Consider the following 23,932-nt stretch of genomic DNA (forward strand, 5'->3'; position numbering starts at 1 on the left):
GCCCCTATTTCAGAGTTTATACTGACTTGGTAGGGACTCTGTATAGAGCCAAGAGTTCAGCACTTGTTTACAATTGATGGAAAGATAGTTGTATTCAAAGGCGGTTGTTGGGTCCTTGGATAGTCATGGATGTCTGCCACTATCTCTGGTGGGTGCAGGGAATGCTTGAACATCTAAGACTGGAGATTTGTAATGGATGACTAAGAAGGAATGAAAAGAAACTCTGATGCTAGATAGGTTGTAGCAGTTGTTTTTTCTGTGGGAGCAGAAAGAGAGAGATCAGAGAGTCTTATAAACCTTTATTTCATAAACAAAAAAGCTGAAATTGGTTGCTTAGATTGAAAATTTCTTGTATTGGGCAAATATATCAGTAGTGGAAGGATACCCTAGATCAAAGCTACCCTTTTCCAAATTATGCATAGTTTTATAAATCAGCATTTTCTTAAAAAAATCTTGTGGTGCTCTAAGTAAGGACTACGTTGCTGTACTCTCAGCTTATGAATTCCCCCCCCCCTTTAAGTTTCTGGGGATCAAATTCATGGTCTCATTCATACCAGGCAAGTGCTCTACCACTGAGTTATACCTTACCCCTCACAGGTTAGTCTTTACATGATTTTTCTGGGTACACTGCAGCTTCTGTACCTGAAGTAGTTTTGTAAATGAATATGAAAGAAAAGATAAGCTTCTTTCTTGGAAGATTGTTAATAGTCACTGTGAACCAAAATTGAACATACTTTTTGGTAAACATAGGAAAAGATAAACTATAGAATATTAAGATTCAAAATGAGAATATGGTGTTATAACCTTTTCTTGTGTCAGCACAAAATTCAACATGCTGAGTATGGTCTGCCCTATAGATAGATTTTTGTCTCACTTGCAGGATGTTTATTTTTAGTTTTTATTTATTTTTAGATTTTTATTTTAGTTGTTGGACACAATACCTTTATTTTATTTATTTATGTGGTGCTGAAGATTGAACCCAGTGCCTTACACGTGCAAGGCAAGCGCACTACCACTGAGCTTAATAGTCAGCATATCCTCTTCCAGACTAAAACTTGTCCTCCACGCTATTTAATTACTCCCCTATTAAACTATCACACATCCCCAGCCCAGGATATTTAAATGAAAGCATGTTAGTTGTCAAAACTTGCAGGGATTTTATAAAAATTTAGATTTCTGGTTTTCTTGATAAATTGAAGATCTAATATTGAGCTTGGATTTCTATGTGGAATCCATTGCTGAAACAGAGTGGTGTAATGTCTGTCCTCTTTAGATAAGCATGCACTCTCCGGTTTGTCACAGACCCATGTGGCATCCTGAAGTTTCCTGCTAGTTGTCCACAGACATTTAAGTTTATAACACCTATGTTAAAGAATGAAAAATTTTAGGGCTGATGAGAGTTTAGGAAAATGGAAACTCTTATAAGTGTAATCTAATAATATCTATCAAAACTGATATTGTGGATGTTCTTTTGCAGTTAACAGTTTAAAATTTAAAAATAAAAAATTTAAAATTACAAATTTAGCAGTTTATTCTAGAAATTAATCCTAAAGAAATGGTAGTTATATTCAACAGATACTTCTTTCAGCATTTATAGTAGTAAAAATATTTGGAAACAACTCAAAAGTTAAATAGGGGAGTAATTAAATAGTGTGGAGGACAAGTTTTAGTCTGGAAGAGGATATGCTGAACTGTTAACAGTGGTATCTTTAGAAAAATGGGATTACAGGGAAACTCACTATCTTTGTGATTTCATTTTTAAAAAAGAATCATTAAGAAAAAATGCATATTTTTAAAAAACCTTTAATTCTCATTTCATGTGCCAAGTTTTCAAGGCACTTCTCTCTGCCAAATTGAGCCACTCAGGCTCTAGCTTCTTACTTAGACTGCAGGTTTTACAATCAGAGTTATCTTTTTTTCCTTGTACTAAGGATTGAACCCAGGAGTGCTTTACTATTGAGCCTCATCCTCAGCCCTTTCTATTTTTTATTTTGAGACAGGGTCTCACTAAGTTGCTTAGGGCCTTGCTAAATTGCTGAGGCTGGCTTTGAACTCTCGATCCTCCTGTCACAGTCTCCATTGCCTTAGTCTCCAGAGTCAAGGATTACAGGCATCTGCCACCACACCCAGCACAGAGTTCTCTTATGAAGTTGCTCTAAGGAATGGATATCAGTGCCCTCAAGTAGCAGAAAGTATCTTGAAATCCAAGAACAGAGTGTAAGCCTAGAGTAGCATTTTAGGCTTCTTTTTGAAGCTCTACCTCTTCCCCTTACCAATCAAGCCATCAGATTTGCTAAGCCAGGAGGATTGAGATAGTACTGTCAAGAATGAAGGGGGCTTCTCAGTAACTTCTTATATGAGTTTGGCTGTCCTGACAGTAACAGGGTTAATTGCTGAAAGTAACTCTACTGGATTGTGACCCCACTGGAACACCTGGTGTGTGGGACAGTGGAAAAACATGAGTGAAAGTTTGCATCCTGGTATAACTGCTTCTTTGCTGAGTAACCATAGCAACCTCTATTTTTTCATCCCTAAAACAGTAATAATCTCTGTTAGGGGTTGTCTTAAAAAACAAATAAGATAATATATATGAATTACCCAGCATTTAGCTGCTGTAGTCATCCCTGCATCTTTTTTCTTCACTTAAATAGAGAACAGAAATTTGTAGCTTTTGTTAACATTTAATGATCGTTTACATTAAAACATCTCATTTACCCTTCCTGGCAGCTCTGTGAGGTTATTCTCTTGTTTTCTCCATTTTACAGATGAGGAAACTGACAGTTTAACACTTGGCCAAGGTCACACAGCTGGTAAGTGGCAGAGCTGAACTCTGTGTGATCCCAAAGCCTGGGTCCTTTTTATCTTTTTTTTTTTTTAAAAAGTTGAGGTATAGATTTACAAACAATGAAACACAGATCTAAAGTATAAAATTAAATCAATTTTCACAAATGTGTGTACGTTGTAATCCACATTCGATTGAGGTAAGAACATTTACACCCCTTCAGAAAATTCCAAGTTGACCCCCAACTCTCTATCCCCAAAAGTAAAAACTTCTGATTTTTGTCATGTTAGATTGGTTTTGCCTGTTCTAAAATGTTACATGCATAGAATCAAACAACACTTGCTCTTTTGTGCTTTTATTTTTGAGACTTAATCCGTGATGCAGGGGTATTAATAGTTTTTTTTTTTTTTTAACTGTTGTGTGGTATTCCATTGACTGTGTCACAATTTATCTGTTTATATCTGGGCTGTTTCTACTTTTCAGCTACTACAAATAAATTGGTTATAAAATTTTTGTACAAGATTTTTATGGATGTATATTTTTATTTCTCTTGGACATACTTTAGGGATTGTTTGGTAACATGATAGGTGTTTTTTTTTTTTTTTTTCTTGTTTTGGGGATTGAATCCAGGAGTGCTTTGACACTAAGCCACACCCTCAGCCCTTTTTATTTTAAGACAGAGTCTTGGTAAATTGCTTAGTGCCTCGCTAAATTAATGAGACTGACCTTAAACTTGGTGATTCTTCTGTTTTATCCTCTGGAGTGCACCTAGTTGTATGTAAACCTTTTTGTGAAATTGTCAAACAGTTTTCCAAAATGTTTACACATTTTACAGTTCCAATAGTATATGAGTTCCAGTTGCAGATATTTGCAAGCATTTGGTGTTGTTAGTCTTTTTAATTTTAGTAATTTTAGTGAGCATTTTTATAAAGGGATTGATGTGGTTTTAATTTTCATTTCCTCAGTGATTAATTGTGTTGGTCACTTTTTAATGTATTTACTGGTTATTCATATATTATCTTTTTGGTGTCTTTCCAAGTTTTTGACCATTAAAAAATTGTGTTTTTTAAAATTCATTTATTGAGTTCTAGGTGTTTTTATTCTGGATACAAGTCCATCATCAGAGATGTGTATTGTGAATATTTTCTATTAATCTGTGGCTTTCCTTTTAACATGTTTTATAGTGAGCTGAACAGTTAGGGTTTTATGAAATCCAGCTTATGATTAATGTTTTCTGTGTCTTTCCTAAGAAATCTTGGCCTAACCTGAGGTTGCAAAGATATTCTATGTTTCTTCCAGAAATTTTATGGTTTTAGTGTTTACACTAATCTATCGTAAATTAATTTTTTTGTGTCTTATTAAATAGAAATCAAAATCTTGGGGCTGGGGTTGTGGCTCAGTGGTAGAGCGCTTGCCTAGCACTTGTTGAGGCATTGCGTTCAATTCTCAACACCACATAAAAATGAAATAAAAATATTGTGTCCACCTACAACTAAAAAATAAATATTAAAAAAACATCAAAATCTTTTTTGTGTGAATAAAAATAAAGACTGTCTTAATATTTTGATGCTTTTGTTGAAAATAATTTTGAGTCTACTTAAATAGACGTTATATCTCTTTCATTAATCTTTTTATCTTCTTACAAATACCATTTTGAGTTGCTTACTGTAGCTTCTTTATAATCTCGAAATCAGATAGTGTTAGTCTTCTAACTCCATTCTTGTTTTCAAAGCATTTTGACCTAGCTTTTCTTCTTTTTGTTCTTTTTCTTTTGTTTGTTTCCATATAAGTTTAGAATCAGCTTAACATTTTTTTTAAAATACAAAATAGCTTGCTAAGTTTTTGATTGAATAACATTGACTCTATCAATTTGGGTAAGAATTTTCATCTTAATAGCAGTGAGTTTTTCCTCTATTTTTCCACTTATTTAGGTCGTCTTTATTTTTTCTCACTAATGTTTTAAAAAGTTTAGTGTTGAGATCTTGTATATCTTTCTTTAAACTTATCCCTATTTTGTTTTTTAATACTACAATAAATCATATTGTTTTTTTTTAAAGAGAGAGTGAGAGAGGAGAGAGAGAGAGAGAATTTTTAATATTTATTTTTTTAGTTCTCGGCGGACACAACATCTTTGTTGGTATGTGGTGCTGAGGATCGAACCCGGGTCGCATGCATGCCAGGCGAGCGCGCTACCGCTTGAGCCACATCCCCAGCCCAATCATATTGTTTTTAACATTTATTTTCCAACTGTTTTTTTCTAGTGTATAGAAATGCTATTGGTTTTTGTGTGTTGAGTTTATACCCTATGACATTGTTAAATTTGTTTACTAGCTCTTCTAACTTTTAAGAAATAAACTCATTGGGACTTGTATATCTTGCGATGTGTACTTCTGTGAATAAAGACAGTTTTATGTCTTCCTTTTTGATGTTTATGACTTTTATTTTTCCTAATTTATTGCATTGGCTAAGATTTCCAGTACAGTGGTTGATAGAAGTGATGAGAATGACATTCTTGCCTTGTTCTTAATCTTGAGGGGAAAGAATTCAATTTCACTATTAAGTATGATGTTAACTCTATAGGGTTTTCTTTTATTTTTAAAACTGGTAAAATACACATAACATTTATACCATGTTAACTATTTTCAAGTGTGCAGTTCTGTGGCATTGAATACATTCATATAAATTGTGCAGTCATCACCAATGTCCATACACACAATTCTTCTCATCTTGCAAAACTGTAACTTGGTACCCATTAATAGTAAATACCTGGGCTGGGGGTTTAGCTCAGTGGTAGGGCATTTCCTAGCACACATGAAATACTGGGTTCAATCCTCAGTACCACATAAAAATAAAGGTATTGTGTTCATCTAAAAAGAATTGTAAATACCCATTCCCCTCAGGTTTGTCAAATGTACAAATAAAAATAAATGTCCATATATGTGAGGGCTTTTGCCTAGGCTCCCTAACTCATTGGCTTATATGTCTGTCATTATGTCAGAACCACTGTTTTGATTACTATAGCTTTGTAGCAAGTTTTTGTTTTCTGCCTCTATGAATTTGACTACTCTGGGTATCCCATATAAATACAGTCATGTAGTATTTGTCCTTTGTGCTTACTTCAGTTAGCATAATGTCTTCAAGGTTTATCAATATTGTATATCAGTATTGTTAGAATTTATTTATTTTTATTTTTATTTTTTTTAAAGAGAGTGAGAGAGAGAGAGAATTTTTAATATTTATTTTTTAGTTATTGGGGGACACAACATCTTTGTTGGTATGTGGTGCTGAGGATCGAACCCGGGCCGCACACATGCCAGGCGAACACGCTACTGCTTGAGCCACATCCCCAGCCCCTAGAATTTAATTTTTAAGGCTGAAAATAATATCATCTATATATACCCCATTTTGTTTATTCATTCACCCATCATTGATGGACACTTTGTGTTTCTTCCAAATTTTGGCTGCTATGAATAATCCTGCTCTGAACATGGGTTTACATGGATGTAACTCTTTGAGTCCTTACTGTAAATTCTTTTGGGTCTAGACCCAGAAGTAGACTTGCTGGACCATGTAGTAATTCTATTTTCAATTTTTGAGGAAGTGCTATACTGTTTACCTGCTAGCTTCACCATTTTTATATTCCTACTAGTAGTGCCCAAGTGTATTAGTTTCTCCACATCCTTATAAATACTTTCTGTGTTTTTGATGTACATTTTTAAAAAAATATTTGTTTTTGTTTTAGGTGGACACAATATCTTTATTTATTTTTATGTGGTGCTGAGGATCAAACCCAGTGCCCCGCGCATACCACTTGAGCCACATCCCCAGTCCCTTGATGTACATTTTAATGATGAATGATGTTGATCTTTTCATGTGCTTATTGGCCATTTGTATATCTTGTTTGGAGAAATGTCAATCTAGTTTTTTGTCTCTTTTTAAAATTAGATTCCCTAGGGGGGGTGTTCTTTCAGTATTTCTGGTTATTAACCCCTTATCTATCAGATATATGATTTACAAATATTTTTTTCCCATCCTACAGGTTGTAGTTTTGCCTTGTTGGTTATGTTTGATCCACAGGAGTTTAAATTTTTTCTTGTTTTGTTTGTTTTTGGTGTTGGAGATCAAACTCAGGGCCTCCTGCATGTTAAGCAACATATTCTTTTTTTTTTTTTTTTTTTAAAGAGAGAGTGAGAGAGGAGAGTGAGAGAGAGGGAGAGAGAGAGAGGGAGAGAGTGAGAGAGAATTTTTTTTTTTTTAATATTTATTTTTTTTTTAGTTCTCGGCGGACACAACATCTTTGTATGTGGTGCTGACACAACATCTTTGTTTGTATGTGGTGCTGAGGATCGAACCCGGGCCGCATGCATGCCAGGCAGCGCGCTACCTCTTGAGCCACATCCCCAGCCCAAGCAACATATTCTAATACTGAGCCTAGCTCTGGAGTGTTTTTGTTTGATGTACAATTATTTTTTTTTTCTTTTGCTACCTGTGCTTTTTGTATCATAGCCAAGAAACCATTGCCAAATCCAATGCCATGGAACTTTTTTTTTTTTTTTTTTTTTTTAAGTTTTATAGTTTGGGCTTTTGTATTTTAAGTCTTTGATGTGGAACTAATTTTAGCTTGTGGTATAAGGTAAGGTTCAACTTCATTCTTTTACATGGAATATAGTTTTCCTAAATTTATATGTTAGGAAGATTGTTCTTTCCTCATTGAATAAGGAAACATTGTCAAAATTCATTTGGCCTGGCTCAGCATGTGCAAGGCTGTGGGTTAAAATTCCCAGCAACCCTCAGCCCTCAACCCCTTGCCCAATCATTTGTCCATATATATGAGTGTTTCTTCCCTGGCTCTCTGTTACATTGACTTTATGTCAGTATTACATGTATCAATTACTGTAGCTTTGTAAATAAGTTTTTTTTTTTAAAATGCTCTTCCCCACACCCCCCCCCCCATATTGGGGATTGAATCAGGGGCCTCATACATGCCAGGCAAGTGCTCTGATATTGAGCTACACCTTTATCCAGTTGTAGATGCTCTTTATCAACTTGAGAGCTTTTATCATGAATATTTATAAAACTTTTCAACTTTTGATATTCCTGCATCTTGATATTTAGATTGTTAATGTGAATTATACTAATTGAATTTTGAAAGTTGAACCAGCTTTATTTATAATCATCTAGTCGTGCTATATTATAATTTTCATATCTTACTGAATTCAATTTAATAGTGTTTTATTATGGATTTTTATGATCATGTTCCTAAAAGCCAAAGCCTATGTCTTAACCTCACTGCCACACTGTCTCCAAGATTTTTCTTTGACTTGTTATTTTAGGTACATTTCCTCTTGTCTAAATCTGCATTAGTTTTTTTTTTTTTTTTTTTTTTTTGTATAATCTTAAACCACCCAAGTGTATTTCTAGATAGATGTAAGCTTTCCTTCTACTTTAAATTTGAAGTCCCATCCAGTGGTTTGTTCTGTAAGCAAAAAGATGAGAAGTTGGTGCATCGGTGTGTATTCCCACTTAGAATCCACTAGGTGGCAACAGGGCCTAACTGAAGAGCAAAGAGTGAGGACTTGGACTGAAAAAGAGCAGAAGACAATATTTGGAAAACTCAAAATTAAGCAGAACAAAAAACAATTTTCTGTAAAGTAGTACTTCTAGCCTTCAAAATTTGAGAGAATGAAGTTATACCTTTATTTCATTCTAAGAGCATGTAAAAATACATGGGAATCCATTTTGCCATCTTTTTTCCTTTGCCTCTCAAATGTCAAAATCTTGGCTTACTCAGTAAATATCTAGTCACTTTTCTCTGAATATTTGAGTAAGGTAGAGGCAAGATGGAAGGGTAAGGTGATAGAGTAGAGAAGGACATGTTTTTTCCAAGAGTCATTCACTGAGTGTGGCACACATCTTTAATCCTATCTACCCTGGAGGCTGAGGCAGGAGGATTACAGGAGACTGCAGGAAGAGGCATTAATGGCCCCATCATGTTCCCTGGATCTTAGCCTCCATTCTTTTGGAGTCCATTTATGAATGTGTAGTCTCAGATGTGGAATTTTCTTATAAAAATGGAAGTGGGAGAAAAAAGATTGTGCAAATAGTAACCACAGGAGATCTGGAGTGGCTTTATTAATATTAGAATTTAAGATAAGAAACATTACTAGAGATGAACTTTTCATAATGACAAGAGTCCACCAAAATACACAAAGCAAAAACTGATAGAAATTAAAGGAGAAATAGCCAATTTAACAATAATATTTGAACATTTCACTGTCCCACTCTTAATAATGATACAGTAATTACACAGAAAATTAACAAAAATATAAAATACTTCATCAGCATTATCAAACAATTTGACACTTGTGTTGAGTACTATATGCAGAATACATGTCCAGGTTACATGGGACAGTCTTTAAGAGTGTTCTGACAGGCTAAGGACATAGCTCAGTGGTAGTGAACTTGCCTACAATGCTCAAGGACTTGGGTATGATCTCTAGCATGGCCACCCCTGCCCTCAGGAAAAAAAATAAAAGGCAAGGGGGAAAAATGTAGGTCATAAAATAAGTCTTAATTATTTTCAGAGCAAAACCATACAGGGTATATTCTGTGACCACAATGGAATTAGAGATTTTTAACAGAAATCTATGATATTCCCAGATATTGGAAATTAAATAGCACATTCACAACTTAGGATCAAAGCAGAAATTCCAAGGCAAATTTTAAAACATTTTTAATTAAATGAAAAGTCAACAGATATATGAAATGTAGCTAAGGCTTTTCTTAGAAGATTGATGCCTCCCATACTGCTTTCATAATTTCCTGTAGTAGAAAGCAGTGAAATAGATGGCACAAAAACAATAGTTTAGAGAATGTTAACAAAACTAGAAGTTGTTTCTCTAAAAAGATCAAAGAAATTAACAACCAACCCCCTACCTACACTGACCACGACAGTAAAAAGGACAGGTTATAAAAATCAGGAGTAAAAGAGGTCACTACTGCCCCATAGAAATTTAAAAGGACTACAGTCAAGGGGATGTCATGAACAGCTTTATTTTAACAAGTTGGACAACATATGAAATGGACAAATTCCTAGAAAGAAAGATTATCAAAAGTGATGGAGGAAATAGAAAATAGGAACAGTCATAAAAATAAATTTTCTAGAAATGAAAGCCAAGTCCCAGGTGGATTCATTAATGAATTCTATCAAACATTTAAAAGAAGCAATAATAGTAACCTTTCACAAACTCATTAAGAAAATAGAAGGGAACACTTTTCAGCTCATTTAATGAGTGTAACATATCCCTTATAAATTCAGGCAGAAAATGTTTAAGAAAATATTAGCAAACCAAATTCAGCAACATGATAAATATATAATGGATTATATACCAAATATATATTGATTACTTGAAACTTATTTCAGGAGTGCAAGCTTGAATTAACACATAAAAATTAATGTAATTGTCAACAGATGTTACCTTAAAATATAAGATATGGGATTGGGTGTGTGGCTCAGTGGAGTAATGCTTGCCTAGTATGCACAAGCCCCTGAGCTCCATCTCTAGCATTGCAAAGAGGAAACAAACTACCACCAACAAAAAACCCAAAACAAAAGGCAGGCAGGTGGTAAATATTTTAGACTTTTGGCCTATATAGTCTCTGTTGGAACTACTCGGCCCTGTTTGTTTACTACCATATGTAAAAAAAAAAATCAATGTGGCCATATTCCAGAAAAACTGTATTTATGAAAATAAGATAGTTTGGGCTTGGAATGTGACTCAGTGTTAGAGCACTTGCCTAGCATATGTGAAGCCCTGGGTTCAGTCCCTAGCACCATAACAAACAAACACTGCCCCCATCCCCGAAAAAAAATCCATAATAGATAACTGGCCCATAGGTTGTGGTTTGCTTTATTAATAAAGGTTAAAAAAAATGTAATCATCTACATAGACAAACATTTGGCAAAATCCAACACTGGTGATTCATGATTAAACTTCTCAGCCAACTAGAAATAAAAGGCACCTTCTACCTGATAGAGTATCTACGAAAAGCCTACAACTAGCATATTTAATGACAAAATACTGAATATTTTCTCCCTAAGACTGAGAATAAGGTGGGAAAAAATGGCAATTCCTACCAAGTCTTTAAACATTATACCAGAAGTTCTAGCTAGTGCAATAAGGGAGAAAAAGGGATCTGAATTGTAAAGAAATAATTAAAATTGTCTTTATTTGTGATGAATAATTCTATATATAATCCTAAAGAATCCACAAAAACAAAAATTGGGACTGATCAAGTCACAGGATACTAGATAAATACAAATTTCAATTATATATTTATATACTAGCAGCAATCCCAAAACAAATGTAATGAAACAATTCCATTCATGCTTGTATCCAAAGAATAAAATACTTAGAAATTAACAAAATCAGTATAAGATTTATACAGCTATGAAATACTACTAAGAGAAATTTAAAAGATTTAATTAAATGCAGAAAATTCTGTGTTTATGGATTAAAAGTTTTAAGTATTGTTAAGTTGGTAATTTTCTCCAAATTGATATATTCATTCAGTGCAGTCTCCATAAAAAAATTCTAGCTAATTTTTTTAGAAGTTGACAAATTAATTTTAATGTTTTTATGGAATTGAAAAGCACTTAAAAAACAGTACAGTTTTGAAAAAGAACAAAGTTAAGTTCGAGGAAATCACATTATGCAGTTTGAAAAATAAGATACAAAAATCAAGACAGGTGATACTGCTGTTAGAGTAGGCAATGGAATTGAATTGAGAGTTCAGTAGTGCTTTGTTTTTTTTTTTTTTGGCTACAGGGATTGAGCCCAAAGGCACTTTACCACTGAGCTACATCCCCAGTCCTTTTTTTTTAAATATTTTTTTAGTTGTTGCTGGACACAATGCCTTTATTTTATTTATTTTTTTGTGGTGCTGAGGATCGAACCCAGCACTTTGCACGTGCTAATAAATGAGTGCTCTACCACTGAGCCACAACTCCAGTCCCCATCCCCAGTCCTTTTTATCTTTTGAGACAGGGTCTCTCTAAGTTGCTGAGAGTAACCTTGAACTTGCCATCCTACCTCATCCTCCTGAGTCACTAGGATTACAGGAATGTGCCACAGTACCCAGTTTGAAATAGTAATGGTAGTATATCTTTTATTTATATGGTCAGTTGAATTTTGACAAAATTTCCAAGACAATTCAATAGAGAGATGATAATTTTTTTTTTTCAACAGATGGTGCTGGGAGAGCTGGGCACCATTATACAGTCCTGTAATCCTAGCTAGTTGGGAGACTAAGGCAGAAGGATCCTAAGTTTGAGTCCAGCCTCAGTAGCTTATCAAGACCCTGTCTCAAAGAGGAATGGGGATGTAATTCAGTGATAGACTGCCTCTGGGTTCAGTTCTTAGTACTGCAAAAACTAAATAATATAAAACAAAAATGAAATGTGATTCTGGGGAAAATGGGATATATACTTAAAAAAAATCCTAAAAATAAAACTCAGGCCCTTTATAGTAGAAACAAACATTAACTCAAAGTGCATAATACCCCTTAATATATGACTTTTTTTTTTTTTTTTTTTGTGGTGCTGGAGATTGAACCCAGGGCCTCATGCCTGCCAGGAGAGCAGTTTACCACTGAGCTACACCCCCTGCCCCCAATATAAGTTCTAAAACTACAAATTGTACCAAACAGTAGTTTTGTGATTTTGGATGAGACAAAGACTTCTTACACATGACACTAATGGCACACAGTCATAAAGGAAAAAAATTGATAAAGTGCCAACATGTAAATATAAAACTTACACTTCAAAAGACATCTTTAAAGAAGATGAAAACAGGGCTGGTATTGTGGCTCAGTGGTGGAGCGCTTGCCTAACATGTGAGGCCATGGGTTTGATCCTCAGCACCACATTAAAAAAAATAATAATAAAATAAAGGTATTTTTAAAAAGTAAATGAAATCATAAGCTTAAAGATTGAGGGAAAATATCTGCAAATCAAACACGATAAAGGAGTTGAATATAAAGGATTCTTAACAACTTGGTAAGACAACTCAAGCTTTACAAGCGGATGAAAATTATTGTATGAGTCTACAAAGAGCCAAAATTATAGAGAGAAAGTGAAATAGAGGTGGCTAGGGGATGTGGAGAATAGGTAGTGTTTAATGGGTACAGAGTATTTGTTTAGGGTTATGAAAAAGTTCTGAAAATGGACAGTGGTAATTGTTGCACAACATTGTGACTTCAACACTACTGAGTTCTACACTTAAAAATGATTAAGATGATAAACTGGGCATTGTGGTGCATGTTTGTAGTGCTAGCTACTTGGTGGGCAGAGGCGGGGGGAATCACTTGAGCTTAGGGGTTTGAGGAACCCCCCACCTCTGCCCTGGGGCAATGTAACCAGACAGTGTCTCAGAGTAAAAAAGAAAAAGAAGAAGAAAAAAAGTTTAAAATGGTAACTTTTAAGTATATGGCATCACAATAAATGTTTAAAAAATTTTAAACCATAGGGCAAAAGACTTTAACAGACCTTTCCTCACATTTAAAAGTGTTCAATACCATTAGTCATAAAATCATGAAAACATCCACTGTACATTTTGGAATGACTGAGTCAAAAAAAACCATAAAGTGTTTGTGTAGCAAATGGAAATCTTGTATGTTGCTATAGGAATCTCAAATGGTATAATCATTATGGAAATCAGTTTGGTAGTTAAACATAAACTTGCTATATGCTCTGGCTGTTTCACTTCTATCCAAGAGATAAAAACATATATCCGCCCAAAGACTGCATGCAAATGTTCATAGTAGCATTATTCATAATAGCCCAAGCCTAGAAACAATCCAGATGTCCATTAGCTGGTTAAATGATAAACAAAATGTGGAATACTCATATAATAGAGTGCTCTTCAGCAGTAAGAAGAAATGAACTACTGATATATACTACAATGTGGCTAAGCCTAAAATTCATTATGCCAAATTCAAAAGAGTATATACTTTACATTTACATGTAAAGTCCAGAAAAGGTAAATTTATAGAGAAAGAAAGCAAATCAGTAGTTGTCTATGGGGATTGAATGCAAAGAGGCTCAGAGGGAATGTTTAGGGTAATGGAAGTGCTCTAAAATTAAATTTTGGTGATGGGTGCAAAACTCAGTGAATTAGTATAATTCATTTTTGAGTTTACTAGGGATATGGTTCAGTGTTAGAATGCTCCTTGCTTCAACCCTTTGCACAAACAACAACAAAAAACCCCTAATAACAACAAAAAAGTCATTGAATTATACACTTAGAATGGATGAATTTGAACATATGCAAATTATATTCAAGAATGTATTAAAAACAGTACGTTAGTTGGAATGAGGGGTAAAAAGACTTTTTGATAAAATATTGCACTGATGATTTGTGATATCTCTTATTAGTCATTTCTTGGAAATCCTTTATTCACAAAGCCTTACCCTTTGCCCTGATCTACTAGAAAGAAACTTCTTGTTTGGGAGGGTTGAATCAATTGTTTGACATATGATTTTGGTGGACCCCAAAGTTAGTACACATCTCATCAAGGCTGATGCAGAAAAAGCCTTCAAGGTCCAGATTATATGTTAACTCTCTTCAGACATCTCACAAATGTGCTACTGACTGACATGCAGGCAAGTGTTTGGGAAGTGAAGGGATCTTGTCTATACCTGCTGAAAGTGGAGAACCCATGGAATGGTACCACCAGAAACTGCTGTTTGTAAAACAATTTTCACATGTGTTTCCTTACTGAGGCCTTACAGTGATACAAGATATGGGAAGTGTCTTTAGTTTTTCCTTGTAAAGAGAAATAGTAGGTGTTTTAGGGTGGACCATCTTGTTCAAAGAGCATACAGTCATGATAGAGCTGGATGTACATGAAGATTTTCTGACTCAGTATCCCATATTGATTCTTCTTGACCAACTGTTTTGCTCCAACTATTTACTGGTAAGAGAGGAGAAAGTATATAGACTTTGTGTGTTTTTTTTTTTTTTCAGTCAGTCTGAATAGGAAGTGAAGTTGGGCTACAGTGTAAGTTTATGCATGGGTTGTATTCTAAGTACAATCAAGATGGCTTTGTTCCAATATCTGGGACCTATTAAAATTATACCTAGTGGAATTGTAGTTTGTGACATGGATGGCTGAAAGTTTCTTAGTCTTGATTTGAGGAAGAGACCACTTTCTAAATTATAAATTGTGCCAGAAATCCTACGGAAATTCATTTGACAAACATTTATAGAGTGCCTACTCTTTGCCAGGCCTCTGGACAGGGTATGGGATCCCATAGCCTGGTTAGACCCTGTTGAGGTACAGCTTAAGAGGAGAAGAGGAATTGCATGGAATTTCCTTCATTGTTTCATTCTCTGAGGATGACTATGTCTGCCCTGCTTTCCAAAGTGGCCACTTCCTTCATGGACCTGGAGCCCATTATTTTCTACTATCCCTGCAGCTGGGCTTTTCCACAGTTCCCCTTTTTGCTAAAAAATAGTTTATCTTTCCTTCCTTTTCCTGTGGATTTTTCATCTGCTTTTGTAATTGTATAGTTTAGAGATTACAACTGTTAACGTGTTTTTTTTTTTTTTTTTTTTTTGGTTTGTTCTAGTCTACTTGAACTTCCAGTCTGCCTTTTTTTTTTTTTTTCTTTTTTAAGCACTGGCTTGGGTGTATTATACGCTATGAGATTAGCATTTTGTGTATTAGGTTCTGTATGAGGTAACTTACATGTATTCTTACGCAGCCCTGTGAAATAAATACTATTATTATATCACATATTTGCAAATGACATAGATTTAAAGGTTAAGTAACCTGCCCAGTGCCTATAATTAAGTACCAGAATTCTTACCTTCAGCCTCTTTATTACCTTTCCAGAAATCTACTTCCAGCCATAACTATTGTGCCAAAATTGTTCTTTTCAAAAATATCATTAATAATTTTTTAAAATCCTGCTTCATTTTTTGACGTTGAAAATGTGTGAACTGCATGCATGTCTTTTATGCAGTTTAGCTACACTTTTGTACATATACTTTTGTGAAAACACTATTGCTTCTTTGGTCCCTCAGCTCTGCCCTGAATGCTCACCTTGTCTATCTCACTCAGGTATTTACATATACCTTTAAAGTCTTCACTTGAATTTTATTTCTTCAAGGAAGCTTTTCCTGACTCTCTTACCCAAGATTGCATTGGTTCCTTCTATCATTTACTCCCATAATACCTTGTTTTTATCTTTTGCAGAGCTTTTCATACTTGGAATATTTGTTCAGTGGAATTTGTTCTGCCCTTTTCATTTTATACTTTTGTTTCTTCGATTTCTCCTGGCTCTTATTTTGCATTTGAGGTAAACAGTAAGTGTCCAATAACTATTTGTTAACTATTTTTTTCTTTCTGCTTGTAACTTATTTACTTTTAACTCCACGATTGTGAATCATAAATAGCATCTTCCTGTAATTTGTACTTTTAGCTTTTCAGGGCTATAATCCTCATGACTTCCTAACAGTTTTGAACTGTTCTACTCTTTCCCTTACTATACATGCCTTTTGTTTTCTCTATTGCATGTATTTATTTAGACTCCCATCTACAGAAAATACCCTCAAGCTCACATAATTGTCTCCCCTCTTACAGCACTTACTTTTAAAAAATATGGTGTGTTTTTTTTTTTTAGTTATAGATGGACACAATACCTTTATTTTGTTTATTTATTTTTATGTGGTACTGAGGATCAAACCAAGTGCCTCACACATGTTAGGTGAGTGCTCTACCACTGAGCCACAACCCTAGCCCTAGCACTTACTTTTGTCTAAAAGAAACTGCAGAGAATTTTGGTTGTTGAAATATGTCATTGTTTTATTGACATATTTAAAGCCTACTGATTTTCTGTAAATAAATGGCATGTTTGTCCAAATGCACATTTTTCAAAGAATGAATGTGTCATTCTTTTCTAATGTTTTCAGAAAATTTGGGAATAATTGGTGGTTAAAAATAAATGCCCAGAATGCTTGGCATCTGAGAAACATCAACACATGGAATGCCTTCTCTGTGTCCACAGTATGACAGAAAGAAAACTCATGGGTTTCTATGAAGACTTATTGGTAGAATAGTCATCTGAATTTAACCTAGATTAGATTCTTTAGGTATGAGAGCATAAACCCAAATGCAGATCTGTATTTTTGGCTGCCATAAAATAGTACAAATATTTATATACTTTGGAGAAACATACTCAATAACAAAACAAGTGTGATTATACCTCTCTCTACTCAGAAGAACCATGGCAGGAAAGATTTGGCAACAGTTGAAAAATAGATAGCATGACGCCGTGGCAGGAAGCCCATGTTAAGCAGGTAGATTTGGCTTTGCTTTGGATGAGTCTTCCAAACTCAAAGTCAACTGGTGCATTTGTTAAAAGTATAGATTCTAGGGGCTGGGGTTGTGGCTCAATGGTAGCGTGCTCGCCTACATGCATGAGACACTGGGTTCGAACCTCAGCACCACATAAAAATAAAGACAATACAGTCCATCAACAACTAAAAAAGTATAGATTCTAGGGCACTGTCTTTGGTCTAGAGTAGGATTCTGGGATCTGCATTTTTAAAACTTTAAAAAAAAATTTTGTTGTTGATGGACCTTTATTTTATATATTTATATGCAGTGCTGAGAATCGAACCCAGTGCCTCACAAATGCAAAGCAAGTGCTCTACTCTGAACCACAGCCACAGCCCCTTTAAAACATTTTTATTGGTGAATTATAATTATATATAATAATGGGGTTCATTATGCCATATTTGTTCATGTACATAAGGTAATTTGATTAATTACGTTCCCAGGTACCTGCCCTTTTCTTCCCTTCCTCTCCACCCTGAGCACTTGCTGTATCTACTGATCTCCCTTATATTATTATTATTACTTTACTATTTTAATTAGTGCATTATAATTATATATTATATATGTATATATATATATATATATAAATATAAAAAGTGGGATTCATTGTGGTATATTGTGCATGGATATAGCATAATATGGTAGATTTCATTTGCCAGAACTTGTTCTCTCCCTTCCTCCCTCCCTCCCTCTTGATCCCCTTCATCTGTTCTCTTCATTATCTTTGTATTTTCATGAACACCACTCTGTTTAAAAAATTATTTCTCCCCCTCTTTCTAGCTTCTGCATAAGAGAGAAAACATTGGACCCTTGACTTTGAGCCTGATTTATTTCTCTTAGCATGAAATTCAATGGGTTCATCCATTTATCAACAAATGACATAATGTCATTTTGTGTGTGTGGGGGGGTGGGTGGGTACCAGGGATTGAACTCAGAGGCACTCAACCACTGAGTCACTTCCCCAGCCCTATTTAGTATTTTATTTAGAGACAGGGCTTCACACAGAGTTGCTTAGCGCCTTGCTATTGCTAAGGTTGGCTTTGAACTTGTGATCCTCCTGCCTCAGCCTTGGCGCCCCTTGGGATTACAGGTGTGTGCCACTGTGCCCAGTTTGTCTTTCTTCTTTATGACTGAGGAAAACTCTACTGTGAACATATTCCACGTTTTCTTTATCCATTTGTCTGTTTACAGGTACCTAGACTGATTATGTAACTTGGCTGTTGTGAATTGTGCTGCTTTGAACATTGATATGCATGTATCAGTAGAGTATGCTGATATTAGATCTTTTGGATAAATACCAAGGAAAGGAGTAGCTGGTTCATGTGGTGGTTCTGTTCCTGGTCTTTTTCTTTTTGATACCAAGGATTGAACCCAGGGGTGCTTAACCACTGAGCCACATCCCCAGCCCTTTTTTATTTTATTGAGAGACAGTCTTGCTGAGTTGCTTAGGGCCTTGCTGAGTTGCTAAGGCTGGCTTTGAACTCTTGATCCTCCTGCCTCAGCTTCTCAAGCTGCTGAGATTATAGGCGTGTGCCACTGTGCCCTGCTGTTCCTGGTCTTGAGAGTGGTTTTCAGAATGGTTGTACTAATTTGCCATTCCCACATAAAAAAATGTGTAAGTGTACCTTTCCCCCCACATCCTTGCCAACAGTTATTGTTATTTGTATTTTCAATGACTGACATTCTATTTTGAATGAGATGAAACTATATAGTTTTGATTTTTATTTCCCTGATTACTAGGGATGTTGAACATTTTTTCATATATTTTTTGACCATTTGTATTTTTTTTATAAAAAAACTGGATATCCATATGTAGAATGAAAGTAGACCCCTGCCTCTCAACTCTGCACAAAAATCAACTTAAAGTGGACCAGAAACACTGAAACTGTTAGAAGAAAACACAGGGTCAACACTTCAGCATATTAATGCAGAAACCATATTCCTTGATAAGACTCCTAAAAGCTTAAGAAATAAAACCAAGAATCAGTAAGTGGGATAGCGTCAAATTAAAAAGCTTCTGTGCAGCAAAGGAAACAATTAAGAGTACATTTTTCTTTTGGCTTTGATTTGCTTTTTGGATTCTTGTCTCACTGTCCCTGCATTGTTGCTTCCTTTCTATCCTTGAGAAAAAATTTTGGAAGGCTAAATTGACAAGACTCTTCTCCTCATGCCTTATTTATTTGACTTTTCTCTTCTTATAAGTCTGTTTCTTTCTGTCTCAGACTTAATATATGATAAGGCTCATGTTTTCCTTTCATTAGCATGAACATTTTAGTGGCTCATCTTATCTTACATTATAGGATTTAGGAAGTTGATATTACATTTTAATTTCTGTTAAGAAGAATGTGGTATGTCTCCTATCTTACGTATTTTTCTTGTTTGAGACACATGGTTTGCAAAGGTCAGAATGAATGAATTTTGTACTTTGGGTTAAATGAAAAAATTTAAGACATTTGAACAGTGATTACTAGGGCATTCATACTAAGACATGCTATATAGCCATTTAAAAGATTGTTACATGCTATCAATAATATGTAGCTGAGTATAAAAGCAAATTGTAGAACAGTAGGTATAAAATGAACTCATGTTTGTTTAAGCCACTCCCCAAACCCCTCAAATTAATATATTTGTCTCCTTATATGTGCATAGATAAAAGTCTCAAGGATATAAACTAAGTTTTCAGGGCTGGGATTGTGGCTCAGTGGCAGAGTGCTTGCCTTGCACATGTGAGGCAGTGGGTTCGATCCTCAGCACAACATAAAAATAAATAAACAAAATAAAGATTGTGTCCAGGGACTGGGGTTATGGCTCATCGGTAAAGCGCTCACCTTGCACATGCAAGGCCCTGGGTTCAATCCTCAGCACCACATATAAATAAATAAAATGAAGTTTTTTTAAAAAAGATATTGTGTCCATGTATAACTAAAAAATTTTTTAAAAAATAAGTTTTCAGTTTATATTAATTTATTATCTTAGTAATAGATAATATCAAATAATTTTCTTTACATGTGATTTCCGCTAAGGAATTGCTTAATTTAAAAATTATAAAAGCATTGGTTTTAAAATATAATGTGATATTAAAATCTATAATGTGGGCTGGGGATGTGGCTCAAGCGGTAGCGCACTCACCTGGCATGCGTGGGACGCTGGGTTCGATCCTTTATGAAAATAAAATAAAGGGCTGGGGATGTAGCTCAAGCGGTAGCGCGCTCACCTGGCATGCGTGTGGCCCGGGTTCGATCCTCAGCACCACATACAAACAAAGATGTTGTGTCCGCCGAAAAACTAAAAAATAAATATTAAAAATTCTCTCTCTCTCTCTCTCTAAAAAAATAAATAAATAAAAATAAAATAAAGATGAAAACTAAAAAATAAATATTAAAAAAAATTCTCTCTTTTAAAAAAAAATCTATAATGTATTGGGCTGGGTTGTGGCTCAGTGGTACAGTGCTCACCTAGCATTTGTGAGGCACTGGGTTCAATTCTCAGCACCACATATAAATGAATAAAAAAAGGTCCATTGACAACTAAAAAAAAAATTAAAATATATATATAATTTATTCTCCCTGTAAAATACCATTTCCTTAGCCAGAGTGCAGTGCTGCATGCTTGTAATTCCAGTGGCTCAGGAATCTGAGGCAGGAGGATTGCAGATTTGAAGCTAGCCTCAGCAATTTAGAACTTTAGCAACTTAGAGCTGGTCTCAAAATTAAAAAAGAAAGAACTGGGGATGTAGCTCAGTGGTAAAGTGCTCTTGGGTTCAATTGCCAGTACTGAGGGTAGAGGCTGGGGAGGTGTGTGTGTGTGTGTGTGTTTGCACATACATATAATTTCCTTAAATCTAGAACATTGAAAAAATAGTACTAGGAATCTAGAGAGCTTCCTCTGTATTAGAATCAAAGAAATAAGAGAGGCTTAAGTTAGTGTGTTGGAATCCCACACAGAGCAGTAGCTGATATGCACTGGTGACGCTATGTTTTGGTTTTTTGGGTTGTTTGGTCCGCAGTTTGCATTCATTGATCAGTGAGTCAACTCAGATTCAAACCCACCGACAGCAATGAATGTTGAGTGCAGCCATCAGTATTTCCAGTCTGTGGAGTTGCCTTTGTCCTCCCCAACTCCTAGCTCTTCTTTTCCACACTGGTTCTTTGAAGTCTGTTTTTGTCTTAGTAATCAGCTGTCTGCATGGTTGCCAGTTCACATAAAGCTGGGTAATTTCTTAAAGGTGGAAAAACTGTGAGAAGGAAAGAGCTCCTAGAGAACCTCACAAGTAGCTCTGTGACCATATAGGCAGTACCTGTGTATTGGTAACTGTAAACCAGAGCTCAGGGACCCTGCTTATGTTTTGCTTTCTGTGTCACACTTAGAGCTATGAGTACTTTTTTCAAGGTAATTTAGCAGGTTATGTTTGGAGTTAAATAATAGGGTTCATATCTAAAGCATTTGCTGTGTGCTAGGAATGGTTCAAAACAACTTAAATATATTATTTCTTTGAATCTCAAAACTTCATGAGGTAGGTTCTCTTATTCATTTTGTACATGAGAAAATAGATTCAGATACTTGCTCAGTCACACATCTAGTTAGAGGGTTGAGCCAAGATTCATTCTGGATCTGATTCCAGAGCTAACTTTTTGCTTGAATTTAAGAAGCATTTAATAAGCATATGTTGGTATGGAAATAGTGAGGCAATAGCTCATAGTGAGCTGTTAAAACTTAACCACATAAACTAATTGGAGTTGGGATGTGATAAGTACTATATAGATATTGGACAATTTTGAGCAGTTTTGCTGATTAAATCATATCCTTGCCCATAGTGGAAATTTTTGAGGGAAAATGGAAGAAATGTGCATAAAATATTTGACTAGGTTTTATTCCAAATTTATTTTTTAAAAATTTCTTCTTGATGTTGATATATCATATTTCTTACCAGATGTGTATTTCTAGGGGTCATTAAATATAATAGTAGGTCCTATCATGGAGCTCTCTTAACCTTGTTAAAATGAATCACTCTGTAGTCAAAACACAGCAAAAAGCAAGAAACAATGGGTAATTCAAATAGATGGGGGACTTTAAAAAAATTCACTTTTGGGGACAGGCTGCAGGACTGTTTTAAGGTGATTTCATGTAATGTGCGAACAGATAGCCTACTCCTTTACTTCAGGATATATAGTGTTGTTTGTAAGGATCCCAAGGTACAGTCAACGGTCGGTGGTTTTTTTAAATCCCAAACTCACCGACAGCGTTGAATGTTCCATGGAGTCCTCTTAAGGCTGGCCTGGTGGCCCTTCTTCAGCCTGCACTTGTGTTCTGAGGGCTATTGAGCACTGAGACCACTAGTGATGGAGGCTCACACATTCTTTTCCAGGTTTTAACTGAGAGTATTCAAATTATGAAATCAGTTTGTATACAGCAGAGAGGTGGTGAACAGTAGGACTATAGGTTATAATAATTTATATACAAGCAGACTCAAATGGATATCTGATAAAATGGCTTTGAATGGATTTATTTTGTAAGTTTGAAGATGGCAGATACTCAACTTTAGCATAGTATTTTTATTATTAAGGGATAAGAAAGAAATTAACATTAGGGACCTATTGCATGCTTGTATTTGTAAATCCCATTAAATTCCTAATCCACATTTTCCTGGTTAAAAAAACCCTGATCTTTATTAAAAAGATGAAGCATACAAACCAAAACTTGAATACTGGACATGATTTTCTAGTGCTCACTAATCATATTGCCTCTTCCCTTCTTTACTACAAAACTAACTATTGATATCTGGGGGTAGAACCTTTACTGCAGAGCTAAATCAAACATGTGAGTTTCCTTTTCTTAACTGCCTGTAGGCAGAATGTTTCATAGGGGAAGATGGGAAAAAAGTGACCTCTGTAATTGGTGATTTCTCTGAGAATCCTGGATCAGTCCACAAATCATTTTCCGTATTGAAAAAAGCAAAAATAAGTAAGTAAACAAAAAAACCCACCTGCTAATGGAAGGCCTATTTTCCTTCTCATTAAGGACACAGAATGGCCTAGGTGGTATAGCTCATACTGAGTACAGTCCCCAGCACCACAAAACCAACAGTCTCCCCAACAAGTAACTAAAATGCATGTCTTTGTTTTGGCTGAAAGGCTATTAGTGCATTATAGGACATAATGGTTATTTTAAATTATTTGTTGAATGTGATGAAATATCTGGAAGATTAATTAATATTGGTCTTTTCAGAACATAAGATTTATAATGGGAAGAATCTAGGAGTGCTCAGTAGGAAAAGGGTTTATAGAACTGTTGGATGAATTGAGGTTAATCTCCAACCAGGAATAGTTATTACCTTTTAGGTTTAAATACTAAAAGCTGACACACACACACACACTCTCTCTCTCTCTCTCTCTCTCTCTCTCTCTCTTTCTCTCTCTCTCTCTCTGTACCAGGGTTGCTTAACTACTGAACCACATATCCAGCCCTTTTTTATTTTATTTTGAGACAGGGTCACTAAATTGCTTACAGTCTCGCTAAGCTGCTGAGGTTGGCTTTGAACTTGCCATTCTCCTGCCTCAGTCTTTTTTTTTTTTTTTTAATTTTTAATATTTATTTATTTATTTATTTTTTAGTTTTCAGCGGACACAACATCATTGTTTGTATGTGGTGCTGAGGATCGAACCCGGGCCGCACGCATGCCAGGCGAGCGCGCTACCGCTTGAGCCACATCCCCAGCCCCTGCCTCAGTCTTGAGCTGTGGGATTATAG

General features: G+C 35.2%; 1 protein-coding gene and 1 long non-coding RNA gene across 6 annotated transcripts in view; one reads left to right on the forward strand and one right to left on the reverse strand.

The window, feature by feature from the left end:
- NR6A1 (nuclear receptor subfamily 6 group A member 1) overlaps window positions 1-23,932 on the forward strand; it is a 208,816-nt gene that overhangs the window by 38,902 nt on the left and 145,982 nt on the right. For 3 of the 5 annotated variants that reach the window (XR_014024270.1, XM_081312029.1, XM_081312028.1), the window contains exon 3: window positions 2,766-2,810. The exons of the other annotated variants lie outside the window; for them this stretch is intronic. Coding sequence is in view for 2 of the 3 variants with exons in the window: in XM_081312029.1 (XP_081168155.1) it covers window positions 2,766-2,810 (45 nt within the window). In the remaining variant the exon portion in view is untranslated. The remainder of the gene's footprint in view (window positions 1-2,765; window positions 2,811-23,932) is intronic. 5 annotated transcript variants of the gene reach the window in all.
- The window catches only part of LOC308630408, a 74,731-nt gene that overhangs the window by 19,606 nt on the left and 31,193 nt on the right, over window positions 1-23,932 (reverse strand). The window lies entirely within an intron of this gene.

Source organism: Spermophilus citellus (assembly GCF_964194105.1).
Source record: "Spermophilus citellus genome assembly, chromosome: 2".
Lineage (NCBI taxonomy): Eukaryota > Metazoa > Chordata > Mammalia > Rodentia > Sciuridae > Spermophilus > Spermophilus citellus.